Source organism: Scleropages formosus, chromosome 15 (assembly GCF_900964775.1).
Source record: "Scleropages formosus chromosome 15, fSclFor1.1, whole genome shotgun sequence".
Classification (NCBI taxonomy): Eukaryota; Metazoa; Chordata; class Actinopteri; order Osteoglossiformes; family Osteoglossidae; genus Scleropages; species Scleropages formosus.
The window spans coordinates 4,337,116-4,351,472 of record NC_041820.1 but is presented as its reverse complement, the minus strand read 5'-3'; the positions used below and the strand labels follow the sequence as shown (position 1 = coordinate 4,351,472).

The following is a 14,357-nucleotide window of genomic DNA, read 5'->3' as shown; positions in this document are numbered from 1 at the left end:
TGTTGTCGGAGAAAAGGTCATCTTGACCTACAAAGGGGTGGTGCCACTTTACCGGAACAGCGTGCCGGTGTCCTGCGGTGCCGCCAGCCCGTCTGCGGGCGGTTTTACTCACGGTATGACTCTACGAAGGCGCAGCGCAGCCGGGGGGATGGAGCTGGTCTGGTGGAGCCAGTCTGATGCAATGCCACCTTCCTCATTTGCCTTCCCTGCAGCGGTGTGTGTTTCCAGTGTGTGTAAAAACAGAGCGCAAACACAGACCTGGGACAGAGATGAGTAACATGACTTCAGAGCAGGTGAGCGACAGTACTATATTTTTACTATGCTCCTTTACCGTGAGGGAACGGATGCGTACGCAGAGCGACTCCTTCCCGAATTCCCAAAAGACTAATTATCCTGTTTGAAAACCTCCCAGGATTCCCTGTGGCTGGTGGGAGTGTACAGCGCAGCGGAGGTGCTCACGGCAGTGGTGGCGTGTGTGGGGAACGGCCTGGTGTGCTGGGTCTTCGCCAGGACCCCCGTGCCGTGGGCGCCCACCCACTACTTTGTGGCGTCGCAGGCGGCGGCAGATGCCGGCGTGGGCTGCCTGGCCGTGCCCTTCTCCGTGGCCCTGGGCTTCCAGGTTGAGCTGGACCGCCACGTCTGCCGCTTCCTGGTCGTCTTCATCCTCCTTCTCACGCAGACGTCCATCTTCAGCCTGCTGGCCATCGCAGTGGACCGCTCTCTCTTTATCAGAGTCCCACTCAGGTACTCCCTGCACAGGCGCTCCCTTCCCGAGAAGGGTCTCTGCGGGCCGGATCGGCTCCGTTTGCGTAACTTCTGCCAAAGAACTGTGGATGTGATTTGGTCTTGGGGACCGTAGGTGGAGTTGCGGTTAAGGAACCGCCATTGAATAAAAACTTGAATTAGCTTTAAAAAAAAAAAAAAAAAATCCTGACCGAAAAATGGGAAACTGAGTAGGTGATTAGAAGCGGCTGGTAGTGTAGTAGTTAGTTGCTGCCTTTGGACCCAAAGGTCGCAGGTTCGAATCCCACCTCCAGCTGTAGTACCCTTGAGCAAGGTAGTTACCCTAAACTGCTCCAGTCAACATTACCTAGCTGTATAAATGAGTAAATACTTGAAAGCTGCTTTGGAAAATGTGTTACACTTCACACGTGATGCAGCCGACTTGTGCTGACTGAGCCGTTCACCTCAGGTACGCTGACCTGGTGAGGCCCTCGAGGGTGAAGGTCATCATTGCGGCCCTCTGGCTGCTCTCCTTCTTCATCATCCTCCTGCCCTACCTGCTGTGGCCCAGAGCGTCCCCGCAGCACGGAGCCGCTGCCACGTTTGGGCCCTGCGTCTTTGAGGAAGCGATGGACATGCGCTTCATGGTGTACTGCGTCTTCCTGGGCTGCGTGCTGCCGCCCCTCCTGCTCATGCTGCTGCTCTACTCCCGCATCTTCGCCGTGGCCCGGCAACACCTGGAGCAGGAGCAGAGGGGTCGAGGAGACGGCGCCTCGTCCTTGCTGTCGCGGGAGCTACGCGCCGCCCGCCCCCTTGCCGCCGCCGTCGGCGTCTCCTACGTGTGTTGGCTGCCGCTGCACATCCGCAACGGGCTGACGCTGCTGCACCCCCCGTTGCGGGCACCCAACTGGCTTACGCTGGCCGCCATCGCGCTCTCCCACGCCAACTCCGCGTTCAACCCGCTGCTCTACGCTCTCAAGCTGACGGAGTTCCGCCGGGCACTGAGGACCACCCTGTGGCCGCAGAAACCCTGGACAAGAGGGGACGCGGCGCTAAACTCGCATCACGACTGCATCTTGGCCACCTGCGCAGGCTCACGCAACACACTCGACACACAAGGGCACGGGGCAACACACCCAAGCTCTGCTTGATCTGGTCCGAGTGAAACCGGCTCCTTTCTCCCTGCGACCAACAGGAGTATTTTCTGGTAAACGGACAAACTCGTGGTAACGGAAGTTTATAGTTAAACCACAGTGGTGTCTCACCTGGACCAACCTGCTCCAATTTACAGGTTTTGACACATCTCCACTAACGCTTTTGTCGTACACATGACACCTCCAGCACCAATAAACCATTCTGTATGTCAATTACATAAATATTCTTTCATTTTATCTTATATATTTATTTGGCAGCAAAAGTTACATGCGATTTAAAAAGTGTCCACGTTTTAAGCATTTAAACCAAAAAGTATAAAAATGTTGAGCAACTATGGAAGGAAAGGGGGTTTCGAGTTGTTTAGCAGGAATATAAATAATGAACACAGCTGTTTGTATCGTGAGGAAAACGTGAAAGAGGAAATAAGATCGAAATGTCTGAGCCATCGATTGGAATGAACTTCTGCTCTGTTTTACTGTACAGCTGCAGACAGCTGCTGCTGAAATTTGTGTTTTTCACTGCAAACATCCCAAAAGTGTCTCTTGATGCTAACAGTACTTGCTGAGCATGTCTAACAATATATCAGATTAATGCATTTTCTAACTGCACCGAAAGCTAAATAGGACGGAAGGGATGGGGGTCGTTTGGAATGCACTTTTAAAAAAATGTTTACATAAAACTGTGAAATATTTCAATACAGACAACATAAGTGAAGGATACGAAAATGTGCACCTAGGAGGCTGTGACTCCGCCCCCAATAGGTGGGGCTGACATGGGAGGCAGCAACAGGGACTTGAGCTTAACGGACATGGCAGCGATTTCGGGGTCCTGGCTTTCGTACATCTTCACCAGCCGGGCAAATTTGAGGACCCCTGAAATCACAAGAGGGAGTGTAAAGGTAGTATGGTAACAAAATACAATGGCTGCTTGGATTACAAAATTAAATTTTCCTCATGTCAAACATTTAACAGCATTTTCTGCACCTACGTCTTTTTAAAATCTCACGCTGTAGCCGAACGCGTCCTGTAGTTACACAGCGAGTCAACAGATGGCAGTAAAGAGCAGCCAATGCAAAAAGGAGTGCAGAACCACCTTAATTCAATTGAGCTCCACAGTGTTTACAGTTTGTTTCTGGTGTTTCTGAGTGCTGATGGTCGATAATTAGGAACGATACGATGTTTATGGGATACACGGGTCACCACTGGGAGTTTCTGGAGATACCTGGATGAGCTTCACAATTCAAATATCAAGCTCATGCAGTAATTTTATTTATAGTGTAGCTATAGCCAAGGTCTTTTACAACCTCACCACAAAAATCTGAGGGTATCAGTATTATTTTTCTCTCATTGTGACTACAGAGGTAAAAGACATCCTAGTGTGTTTCAAGTCCAGGAGCGGGTGTACGTAGCACCTGGTTTCAGATCTCTCTCTCGAGACTTTAACCTGCTTGTGTACTACATTTCTACTTGCAGCTACAGACTGGACTGAGAGCTTTGACAGAACCCTAAATGCACCTCATTGGAAACACACAGTGATGTTCTCCTGCCTTTAGCCTTAAAAGTCACATCAGTACATCACACACACCTGGTACTCAGATGTTCGCCAAGCTTGGCATTCAGACTCCAACCGTTCCATCACCAGTCACGGTGACATCATCAGCAATTAATGTGTATAATTGTGGTTTGAATGTCAGTCTTTATACTGGGTCTGGAAACTGGAAATGTCCTTGGCTTCAATTTGATTGGCTGATTGAGATGATCTTGGATGGGGATCCCATTCTATTTTCTGGTTGGCTGATCACTGCAGCTGTAACCAGTTCTAACCCTGATTTAACTTAATCTGATTGATTAATCAACCTGATTAAACCCTACAAGTTTAGTTTTTGGCTCACATTGGGTGCTCCTTGCATCATATGGGTTCATAGATGGGGTCCAGATCGACATGCTTATTGACTTCGATGAAGACAACCTGGTCCTCCTTTAAGGCAACGAAAAGCTTGGCTACTTAAGGGGGACCACCTGAGCCTCTTGGGTCAGCGATGTTCTGACTTAAGGGGGGGGTCTCCACAGGGATCTATAGCTGCTCCTTACCCTCCCCCTCATTGTTGAAGCCATAAGCTTTGATGACCTCCTGCTGGATCTGCGTGGCGACGGGCAGCACCAGCTGCAGCATCTTGCCCATGTCATTGCAGGCGCTCTCCCTGGCCTCCTCCATGCGGGCAGCATTCTCAGGAATCGAGAAGGCCTGGATGACCTCGCTCAGCACCACTAAAAGACACGCAAGCATGGACCTCAGAGGCGGTCTGGCCAGAGATCAGTTTTGATGACCATCCCAGTATCTCCAGAACACTGACACACCGCTGCGAACTACACAGATTATTTTTAAGGGTTACAGCAGGCAGTGCAGTGTTTGCATTAAATTTATTAATTTAGCTGATGCTTTTCTACAAAGTGACTTATAATAAGGTTTCAGTTATTTACCCATTTAAAGAGCTGGGTAATTTTACTGGAGTAATTTAGGGTAAGTACCTTACTCTAGGGTACTAGAGCTGGAGGTAGAGCTCAGACCTGTGACCTTTGGGTCCCGAGGCAGTAGCTCTAACCCCCTAAGCTACCAGCTGTTAAGAGCCATCACCTTGCAATCAAAAGTCATGGGTTTGAATCCCCATTCCTGCTGCAGTACTCTTGAGCAAGACTTTTACCCTGAACTGTTACAGTAAAAATAAGTTGGTTATGTACATGAATAAATCAGTGTAAATGACAACAAACAACACTGTGCTCCGACTCTGGAGAACAGCATCAGCCAAATTAAATAAATAACAACAATAAAGGCAAAGGGGAGACGCAAATCAGGGGCTGTGACGTCACGGCACCATCCGCTCAGGGGCGAGCAGCGTCGCGCGCCTCACCTCGAGCCTGCTCCACGGTCAGCATGGGCTGCTGCGTCGGAGCCGTCGCCATGGTAACAGCTCGCAGCGGGCACGGAATCCTGGGATAGATGTAAAAAGCCCACACACAGACAGAGTAAACACATACGGTGAGCTTTTCTACAACGACACACGCAGAAATGGATCTCGCTGGAAAAGTGAACTACAACAGAATCTGCACGCGTGTAAAAGTGGCCGCCCAGCTAGTAATATATATTATATTTTTAAATTATATATCATGTCAGACAGTGAAAAGAAGAAGACTGATTGGGGCGAAGCTACTACTAATCATTCAACGCACAAAACACAGCCCCGATAGCGAAGTCCCGAGAAGCTATAGAGACAGAAATACCTCAGTTTGGCCGATAAAAAGATGATATTTCACATAAACGGTGTGTTTTTATCCGGTGAGCCGCGTGCCGACCGAGAAGAGCTGAAACACAAAGCGAAAAGAAGGTTGTCTTCGCTAAACAGAATCTGTCTCACACCACCGCAAACTGACACCAGGTCGTATCTACGGATAAACGTAACATTCAAAAGAAGCTGGACGACACCAGCAATCCGATCTGGGATCAGCGGCTGAAGAGCAGGAAGTGGCTATGAACACACTTGGGGTTTTAGGTTAAGACACTTTTGTTTACCGCCCTCTAGCGATGAAAACTCACAGTGCGGGTTGAGAGACTCAGTAACGGACATTATTATTATTATTATTATTATAGCAGAGTACATTACAGAATGCCTTTCAGATTATATTCTGGTGCCATGCTCTGATCTTCAAGCAAAAACCTGTTATATTACTTTATTTCATTTATCTGACACTTTTTTCCAAAACAATTTAGAATATTAAACTACTAACAATTATTCACACATTTATAGAGCTGGGTAATTTTACTGGAGCAATTTAGGATAACTGCCTTGCTCAAGGGGTCTACAGCTGGGGGTGGGATTCGAACCTATGACTTTTGGGTATGGAACCAATGAATATCTTACCGGCTCCTTCAGGCTGTTGGCGCAGGGGAGAACCTGCTAGCTCTGTCCACAACGTGCCACATTCGAACCTACACCCAAATGCACAATTCAGGTATTGTGCGGAGCTGCAATTTAAAATGTTCCTTCAAATTGAAAATGGCGTAAAACGGTGCTTTTCGCAGTTACTTTGTTTGCGGATCCAGTACACGATAGGGTATACAGCGCTCCTCCCAAACGAAATGCGTTTCGTTTCTGTCAATGTCTATTTTGTCCTTTCGGGGCCCCGTAACGGTCCGTCGCTTTATTACTTCCGGAAGGAAGCAGTGTGCGAAATATTAGTACCTGGAAGCACGAGCGAAAACAGACACTCCAGCGTCAGCCTGACATTGACTGCCTTCCTCGAGAGCGCGCCCGCGGATCCATGTTGCTGAGCAGGATCGGGGCGCTGAGCCCCCGCCGGGCGGCCGCCCGGCCCGGCCTCCTTCTCCGCTGCTGGGCTCGCAGCGCGGGATCCGCAGAAGGAGGAACCGCGGAGCCGTCGGCCGGCCCTGGACGAGTCGGAGAGGCCACGAAGTACCGCGACAGCGTGCTGCTCCCCCGGACGAACTTCCCCATGATAGTGTCGGGACAGGAGCTGGTGGAGCGCGAGCTGGAGATCCAGAGGGTATCCGTAGTAGTGTCGGTGATGGAGCGAACACTAGACTAGTCTAGACTAGTCGGTGCGCTATATATAGTGATACGGGGCGAGGGGGACTTCACGAGTCAGTCCCGGTTCTGATCTCTTGGTCCTCATGATCAAATATACACAGACAGACGCTTTGCTGGAAGCGGATCGGGTTCTGAGCCCGCCTCTCTCCGTCTCTGTGTTTCGCAGCTCTGCGGATTCTCGGAGCTGTACGCGTGGCAGCGGGCGAGGAAAGCCAAGAAGGAGTTCTGCCTTCACGATGGGCCCCCCTACGCCAACGGGGACCCCCACGTGGGACACGCCCTCAACAAGGTGCCCGCCGACGTGGCCCGCCGTCCCGTCCGGCCGCTCAGTCCATGTCTTGACCTGACGTGACCCGACGTGACCCGACGCGACCTGACGCGCCTCCGCTGCCTTTCAGATCCTCAAAGACATCCGGAACCGGTTCGAGGTGCTGCGCGGGAGGCACGTGCACTACGTCCCGGGGTGGGACTGCCACGGGCTGCCCATCGAGCTCAAGGCCCTCGGGGACCCGGCGGGGACGAAGGATCTCGCACCCCTCCAGATCAGACGGAAAGGTCGGGGGGGGGGGGTCGAGGGGACGGCGCCGTCGCCCGCCGGCCGCGGCTCTCTCGCGGGCGCCCGACGCTCAGCTTTCTCCCGCCTTTCGTTCCCCGTCCAGCTCGGGAGTTCGCCGAAGGGGCCGTCGCTCGGCAGCGGGCGGCGTTCCGGCGCTGGGGCGTCGTGGCCGACTGGGACGAGTGCTACCGCACGTCGGAGGGGCGGTACGAGGCCGGCGAGCTGCGCGTCTTCCGGGAGATGCACGCCAAGGTCAGAGACGGCGGTCCGTCGGGAGGCGCGGTCCCGGAGCGCGCGGTCCTAACCCTCTCGTCCCCAACAGGGCTTCGTCTACCGGGACTACAAGCCCGTCTTCTGGTCTCCCTCAACCAGGTAGATAGAGGTCCTCGGAGCAGCTGAGTAGCTATTGGCGTTCTTTCGGTTGCTCTTCGGACCCTTTCTTCGAAACACCTTAATAACGTTATGAATTGATACAATGTACCTGTAGCGTTCGGCTTTCACACTTACGTACTTTCAGCGATTTACCTGTTCACACAGCTGGGTAACTTTTACTGTACCAATTCAGGGCAAGTACCTTTCTCAAGGGTAGTACAGCAGGAGAGGGGATTAGAACCCGGGCCCTTTCGGCCGCAAGGCGCCTAACTGCTACGCCACCGGCTTCCCCGACTTTAAGCTTCCGTAATTTTCTACTCGTACACTTTATTTTACTGTAATAATACACCGCCTGCCGCCACCGTGCGCGTGATCTTTACGCGGACCTGTCCCCCCCACCCCAGGACAGCCCTGGCGGAGGCGGAGCTGGAGTACAACCCCCGTCACGTGAGCCGGGCTGTATACGTGACGTTCCCGCTGACGACTCCGCCCGCAAAATTAGCTTCTTCTGCAGGTGGGCTCGAGCACCTCGCATCTTACCTCCTTATACTGTACTTTACCTGGTATGGCCTGTGATGACCGTCGCGGCTCCTCCGTGCGGTACAGGCCGTGTTATTTACTCTGGGGGTGGGTGTCTTCTGGGGCCGCGAGGATTCGGTTTGACCGTAACTCTCGCGCGTTTACGCACCTGTGGTCCCGGACCCCAACTCATCCCGAGTGTTTCTCCCCCTGTCCGGCAGTGAACTGGGGCAGCGTCGCCGTACTGGTGTGGACGACCCAGCCCTGGAGCATCCAGGTGAACCAGGCCATCTGCTTCATGCCCAACACACAGTGAGTGCGCCGGAACGCGCAGCCGCCCTGCGGAAGGACGAGAACCCGAGCCCTAACGCTCAACGCCTCCGCTCACAATCGGGTTCGGCTCCGACAACCTCGTCATAAGCGGACTTTGTTATAGGTCGCAAACCCCCCCCTATAATGTATTATATAAACCGTAAGAATTATCATGCATGAATGTTGCGTTGCATACAGTGAAAGGGCTTTTAATTTTTTCACTAATTTCACATTATTCTTAACATACTAAATATGGAGCAATAAAAAATACAGTACATGATTACACTTTTATGCTACACTATTACAGTTGCACGTTGTTCATTTAGCAGGCGCTTTTTTCCAGAGCGATTGCATTACACGGATTGCATATTATTTTCACTTTGGTCTGTTTTCTTTCGTTTTCTTCTGCGCCAGCAGAACATGTTCCGCAAAAAAACGTTTGTGCTTTCGAACATTTAAAAGTTGATGTTATCATAGAGCAGACGGAGCGGTCGGTGTTAGACGGTACAGCTCGTCATCGGGGCGCAAATATTATAAGATTAACAAGACCACTTGTTCTACTATGTGCGGTCGAAGCCCCGCAACCACCCGCTGTGAGTGACACAGAGCTCTCTCTATATATCTATATACCCCACTATCATCTGCACACGGAGTTTTGACCCGTGATCGAGTGTTTGGCATCTTGCGGTAAGGTACTCTCTGGTGAGGAGGGCCGACAGCTCACAGCTCCTCCTAGTGGCGACCGAATGCATCGAGACACTGGCTGCCAAGCTGGGCGCTCAGCTGGACCCCGTGGGCACCTTCGCAGGTAAGGCCTTTGGGCAAAGTGCTCTCTCTACAAAACTGCCTTTTTACTCTATTGTGCCGTACCGCTTTACTGCTGCTCTCTGTCCCCAGGGTCGGAGCTGGAGGGTGGGGTCTGCCAGCATCCCACGGTCCCCGGCAAAACGCTGCCGCTGCTCCCCGGCAACCATGTGACCGTGGGCAAAGGCACCGGCTTGGTGCACGTAGCACCCGCGCATGGCATGGAGGACTTTGGCGTGGCGACACACTTCAAACTCCCAGTGGTGGGTCTTCTGGACGTTCTTCCTCTCCGAAGCCCCCCGGAGCTTCAGCTGTGTTCACCGCTCCTCTGTCCGCCCCTCGCAGGAGTGCATGGTCGACGAGGACGGCAGGTTCACGGAGACGGCCGGTCCGGAGCTCCGCGGGCAGGCGATCGTGGCCGAGGGCATGGACTCGGGTGAGTGAGTGGGGGGGGTGGGGGGGGTCCGGTCAAGCCTGTTTGTTTTGTGGCGGAAATCTTTTTTGTGCGTGTGTGTCTGGGGTGTCCGTGCCTGCGGCGGCAGAGCAACTCTCTATTCTTTCCACCCGCAGTGATCTCCATGCTGAGGGCGGCCGGTGCGCTCGTGAAGGAGGAGGACTTTGTGCACAGCTACCCGTACGACTGGCGCTCCAAGCAGCCTGTGATCATCCGCGCCAGCAAGCAGTGGTTCATCAACGTGGACAGCCTGAAGGACAAGGCCAAGGTCGGGATGCAACCGCAAGGCTCCCCTCTCTGGCACCACTGTAGAGGGTAAAGAGTGGAGCCACTGGCCTAAAGTTCTGATTTTAGTTCCTCTCCACCTCCAAGACCCCTGGAAAAATGACTAGGAATTCTACGTAGAATCTCTATATTATCTGGTGCTGAATGAGTACATCTGAAATACCATAGTACTCTGGCAAAGGGTACCGTGCCTTTCACGTGCGCCACTTGGCCACTTCTCACAAGGGGTCTAATATTGAACATGGGCAGGTTCTCAGTTTTGGCCCTGATGGGGTCTAACAAACTCCCTCTGTCCCCTCAAGGGTCTCAGACCCATCTCTTTCAGACCCACTTCCCTCCTGATCTCCTAGCTGCTCCATAAATAAGTCCAACACCATCTGCTGTGATTAACTATGCATTTGCTCTGCAGGAGCTACTGGAGGGATGTGAACCGGCAACATGGTGGTGTGAGATCGACAAGACTGTGTCTGTAGCTCTTTGTCTGCTTTTGATGCTGTTAACGCAGGAGGCGCTGCAGAAGGTGCGGGTGACACCGGAGTCGGCGCGGGGCGGCCTCATGGCTATGCTGGACCAGAGGACATACTGGTGCATCTCCCGCCAGAGGAGCTGGGGCGTCCCCATCCCCGTCTTCTACCACAGGGAGACGGACGAGCCCCTTCTCAACAGGTGCGCCGTCCACTTCCCAGTACCTGGAGTCCTTTTACATTGCGAACGGTTGTAGCGTCGGGTCGCGGCCCGTTCGGCTCGGTGATGGCCGTACGCTGACTTTCGGTTTCCAGGCACACCGTGTCCCATGTGGCACAGCTCTTTGCGGAGAAGGGCAGTGACTGTTGGTGGGAGCTGCCCCTGGATTCGCTGCTGCCTCCGGAGGTGCTGAAGAAGGTGAGCAGCGAACCTGAAACAAGTCTGACTGGTTTCTGGGTGGAAGGATGAAATCCTGGGTTACGACCAGCATTCCTTCGGGAAAATGAAGACGGCCGAGGCATTCGCTGCGTGCTTTGCTTCGAGTCCGAGTGCACAGCGTGAAAAGTGCGTGCGTTGTGCGTCGCTAACGCTGCAGGATCTTGTGGTTCTCAGAGCAAGGCTGGAGCGGCAAACGACTACGTGCGCGGGGAGGATGTGCTGGATATCTGGTTCGATAGCGGCGTGTCCTGGGCTGCTGTTTTGCCAGGTGAATACCGCCCCCTGGCGTCCGCGCCGCAGCCTCGTTAACAGCTAAATCGTAATGACGGTCGTCGCCTGAAAAGGAGACTATATTAAAAACTGACCTCACTCACGCTTCATCTCTCCAGAGGCTGATCCCCGCGCTGATGTGTACGTGGAGGGGAGAGACCAATTAGGAGGATGGTTTCAGTCTTCCCTGCTGACCAGCATTGCCGTGCGCAACAAGGCCCCCTACAGGCGAGTGAGGGCACAGACCCGTGTGTGTTGGAACGCTTTAAAGGACTTTAAAGGCTGACTTGTATCGCACCGTTTGAATCTTAGTGTAAAAATTGAACAAGCCGAGCTCACAGTCCCTCCCTGCTGGCAGGTCGCTGCTGGTGCATGGCTTCACGGTGACCGAGACGGGGGATAAGATGTCCAAGTCTGTGGGGAACGTCGTGGACCCCGACACGATCATCAACGGTGGAGAGGTTGGAGGATGCGCAGCCAGTTCACAAACACTTAAACTAAGAAGCGCGGATGGACATTCAAACTTTGTGGACGCTACATGAAACAGATCTGAGAAGTAAACTTCGTATCCGTATCCCGTCTGCATCGCTCACACCTCGTCCCTTTGTCCTCCTGTATCTCAGGACCCGTCTGTGTCTCCGCCATATGGGGCAGACGTGCTGCGCTGGTGGGTGGCAGAGTCTAACATCTTCTCTGAGGTGCAAATCGGCCCCAAGGCTCTCAACTCTGCACAGGAGAACATCAACAAGGTCTGTTCTAGTTCTTACTGTGCCTTTGATCCCCCTGCTCTTCTGGAAGAGTCTCTGCTCTCTGTAAACACAGCGCCGGTGTTATCTTATATGTGGAATATGCAGTAATGCACTGGGGGCAGCATGTAGCGTAGCAGTTACAGCTCCTGCCTCTGAACAGAGAGATTACAGGTTAAAATCCCACCTCTTGCTGTAGTACCCTTGAGCAATGTACTTGCCCTGAATTGACAGAGTAAAAAAATACCCAGCTGTATAAATGGGTAAATGATTGTAAGAAGCTTAATGCTGTTACTTTTAAAAAGTTTCAGATAAACGAATAAATGTAAGTATACAGTAATAGTGACACTGTCACTGTTTTCCCCTCTATTTACAACTGCATCAATTTTTTTTTTTTTTTTTTTTTTTTTTTTTTTAAAACTCATTTCTCTCTTCCTCCTCCTCACCTGCTGTAGCTGAGGAACAAGCTGCGCTTCATGCTGGGGAATCTCCACGATTTCGACCCCCGCAGCCACGCCGTGGACCCCAAGGACACGCACTACATCGACCAGTACCTGCTGCACCTCCTCCGCGACTTCAGCATCAAGGTATCGCCGTGACGTCCAGAGCTCGCAATCTGATTTCCAAAAGGTCGAGAGATGCGTTGTTTGCGTTTATTGAACAGTTCTGTGTTCCCACTGGGGCGAAACCCTGTTCATTTCCGCACGTTTTTTCTGTTCGTTTTCCTCTTTCAGGTCACGGACGCCTACAGCGAGTTCGACGCGGGCCGTGTCATCAGGCTTCTCCAGGCTTTCATCACCCGGGATCTGTCCAGTTTCTACTTCACCATCATCAAGGACAGGTATGGTCTTGTACTCACTGTCCCATAATGCTTTGCAGCTTTTCTCAGAACCATGTTCTATAGTCCTTTGCGCTTCCCTTTAGGCTGTACTGCGACGCAGCAGATTCGCTGGGTCGCCGGTCCTGTCAAACGGTGCTGTGGGAAATCCTAGATGGTGTGACCCGCGCTGTGGCCCCCATTGTACCTCACCTGGCTGAAGACCTGTACCTGCACACCCCTGGACACGATGGTATCCCTAACGGGAGAACGAGCAGGGTGGAGGGAAAAGTTGGGCCTTTCGGACTCAGCTGTGGACGTGCGGCATTTACATTATCGTTCTCCAGTGTCTGTGTGTCTCCCTCTCCTCAGAGGGCGAGACGCTCTTCCGCAGCGGCTGGATGAAAAGCAGCTCCATGTGGAAGAAGCCAGGTCTCGAGGAGGCCGTGGAGGGGGCCTGCGCCATCAGGGACTCGTTCCTGTCCGTCGTCTCCGCTCACAAGGCCCCCGAATACGAGCTCACCATCGCCATCGAACCCGGGCTCCTCTTCGAGCTCATGGAGGTAAGGAGGGGCCAAGTGGGCGAGGGGGCAAGGGAGAGCGGGACAGCAGGCACTGAGACTCTGCCCCCACCCACTCCTTTCTCTCCCAGTCTCTTCAGGAGGAGCCCACCTCCACCTGCTCCCAGCTCACAGAGCTGATGATGTCATCGCGCACCACCCTGCTCAGCTCCATGCCCCGGGACCTGCCCCACGATGCACTCGTGACCAGCGGGAGCTTCCTCATCAACCTGGAAGGTAGGAGACCCGCCTCTCGTCTCCTGCAGTAGGTTGACAATTTTAATCTTGCTCTTTGTTTACTCATTCTTTTAAATGCATTTAAAGAACTGATTACTGCCTCTTTCAATGTAATGTACTGTAGTATTATGGTTTGAAAAAATCCTGGGAACAGTTGATTACCACAGCTGAGGTTACATGTAACTCAAGTGTACAGCTGTGTTAAGTCACTCTTGTCTAACACTTCATAGTGAATTATCTTAGGACACTGGGCTACTTACAATTATTCATCTGTTCACGCAGCCATATTTTTTGCTGTATTGGCTTAAAAGGTACTACAGTAGGAGGTGGGATTCAAACCTGGGACCTTTTTTAGGAAGGTGGCGGCTGTAACCACTCCACCACCTGCTGCCCCCTAGACCACTTTGAACAGTAAATGGTGCAATGGGAATGCATACCTGTGGTATATTTACTTCCTGCCAGGTGGGGTCATCCGCGAAGAGAGCGCCTACAGCCTAGCGGCCACGCCATGCTCCATGTCCCGCTGCCCGCGCTGTCGCCGCTACACAGCCGAGTCCCTTGACTGTCTCTGTCCGCGGTGCCAGACCGTCCTCGCGGGCACAAAATGAGCATCACTTTCACTCCTCTCTGACCTGAACCACCCAAGCAGTTATTGGCTGACCACAGAAGCTGGACACCCTGACGCCACTGGCTGACTTCACCTCGTCACCCTGCGTTCGATCCATGGTTGACGTGAATGCCATGGCTGCCCTGACCTGGGAAGGGGGGGGGAGTGTGTACAGATACAGCTCCTTGTGTTTGTGTGCCTGTTACCAGCCTTCTGTACAGGAAGTAAGGTCCTGTGATGGCTCTGCTTTCCAACAGCAAAAAATCACTGCTTCATGATCCTCTGTACATCCTGTAAACAATTTGCCTCATCATACAGTATATTTCCACAGATCAATAAAGTTTGGAAGGAAATGGAGACAGGGCTGTGCTCTATAGGTCGTAAAGAATTAGCTGTATTACAACCCTATTTTGGTTTAAGGAACAGTACAGTTA

At 52.5% G+C, this 14,357-nt stretch overlaps 3 protein-coding genes across 4 annotated transcripts; 2 read left to right on the top strand and 1 right to left on the bottom strand.

Moving 5' to 3' along the window:
- The first annotated feature begins 45 nt into the window (after positions 1 to 45).
- Positions 46 to 2,294, top strand: LOC108922845 (adenosine receptor A2b-like). Of its 2 annotated transcripts, XM_018733245.2 has the most exons (4): positions 46 to 113; positions 213 to 293; positions 413 to 744; positions 1,193 to 2,294. In XM_018733245.2, exons 2-4 carry the CDS (start codon positions 270 to 272, stop codon positions 1,872 to 1,874), a joined length of 1,038 nt encoding a protein of 345 aa, XP_018588761.2. In that variant the 5' UTR covers positions 46 to 113; positions 213 to 269; the 3' UTR covers positions 1,875 to 2,294. The 2 variants fall into 2 exon arrangements, with proteins under 2 accessions (XP_018588761.2, XP_018588751.2); XM_018733235.2 differs by lacking the exon at positions 46 to 113 and having other exon boundaries at positions 159 to 293.
- On the bottom strand, positions 2,110 to 5,991 carry grcc10 (gene rich cluster, C10 gene). Its single transcript, XM_018733258.2, has 5 exons — positions 5,795 to 5,991; positions 5,157 to 5,237; positions 4,787 to 4,866; positions 3,969 to 4,145; positions 2,110 to 2,750 (listed from the first exon to the last, which is right to left on the bottom strand). The coding sequence occupies exons 3-5, from the start codon at positions 4,836 to 4,838 to the stop codon at positions 2,611 to 2,613; spliced, it is 369 nt and encodes a 122-aa protein (XP_018588774.1). The 5' UTR covers positions 4,839 to 4,866; positions 5,157 to 5,237; positions 5,795 to 5,991; the 3' UTR covers positions 2,110 to 2,610.
- Positions 5,992 to 6,066: 75 nt separating this feature from the next.
- Positions 6,067 to 14,265, top strand: iars2 (isoleucyl-tRNA synthetase 2, mitochondrial). The gene is made up of 23 exons (XM_029258632.1): positions 6,067 to 6,437; positions 6,648 to 6,770; positions 6,880 to 7,036; positions 7,141 to 7,289; positions 7,360 to 7,409; positions 7,814 to 7,923; positions 8,150 to 8,240; positions 8,933 to 9,048; positions 9,138 to 9,307; positions 9,390 to 9,480; positions 9,615 to 9,766; positions 10,289 to 10,449; positions 10,563 to 10,665; positions 10,861 to 10,954; positions 11,076 to 11,184; positions 11,315 to 11,417; positions 11,580 to 11,705; positions 12,158 to 12,289; positions 12,437 to 12,543; positions 12,627 to 12,772; positions 12,892 to 13,082; positions 13,172 to 13,316; positions 13,779 to 14,265. Exons 1-23 carry the CDS (start codon positions 6,195 to 6,197, stop codon positions 13,922 to 13,924), a joined length of 3,015 nt encoding a protein of 1,004 aa, XP_029114465.1. The 5' UTR covers positions 6,067 to 6,194; the 3' UTR covers positions 13,925 to 14,265.
- Positions 14,266 to 14,357: the final 92 nt, after the last annotated feature.

Excerpts from the sequence above, each read along its gene's own strand:
- iars2 (XM_029258632.1), top strand. The coding sequence starts at position 6,195 with ATGTTGCTGAGCAGGATCGGGGCGCTGAGCCCCCGCCGGGCGGCCGCC. Across the intron at positions 7,290-7,359 it reads TCCGGGAGATGCACGCCAAG|GGCTTCGTCTACCGGGACTA; the intron begins GTCAGAGACGGC and ends CGTCCCCAACAG. Across the intron at positions 9,767-10,288 it reads GCCTGAAGGACAAGGCCAAG|GAGGCGCTGCAGAAGGTGCG; the intron begins GTCGGGATGCAA and ends CTGTTAACGCAG.
- LOC108922845 (XM_018733235.2), top strand. The coding sequence starts at position 177 with ATGCAATGCCACCTTCCTCATTTGCCTTCCCTGCAGCGGTGTGTGTTT. Across the intron at positions 294-412 it reads GTAACATGACTTCAGAGCAG|GATTCCCTGTGGCTGGTGGG; the intron begins GTGAGCGACAGT and ends AAAACCTCCCAG. Across the intron at positions 745-1,192 it reads TTTATCAGAGTCCCACTCAG|GTACGCTGACCTGGTGAGGC; the intron begins GTACTCCCTGCA and ends CGTTCACCTCAG.
- grcc10 (XM_018733258.2), bottom strand. The coding sequence starts at position 4,838 with ATGGCGACGGCTCCGACGCAGCAGCCCATGCTGACCGTGGAGCAGGCT. Across the intron at positions 4,146-4,786 it reads GACCGTGGAGCAGGCTCGAG|TGGTGCTGAGCGAGGTCATC; the intron begins GTGAGGCGCGCG and ends CGTGTCTTTTAG. Across the intron at positions 2,751-3,968 it reads CTTCAACAATGAGGGGGAGG|GGGTCCTCAAATTTGCCCGG; the intron begins GTAAGGAGCAGC and ends TTGTGATTTCAG.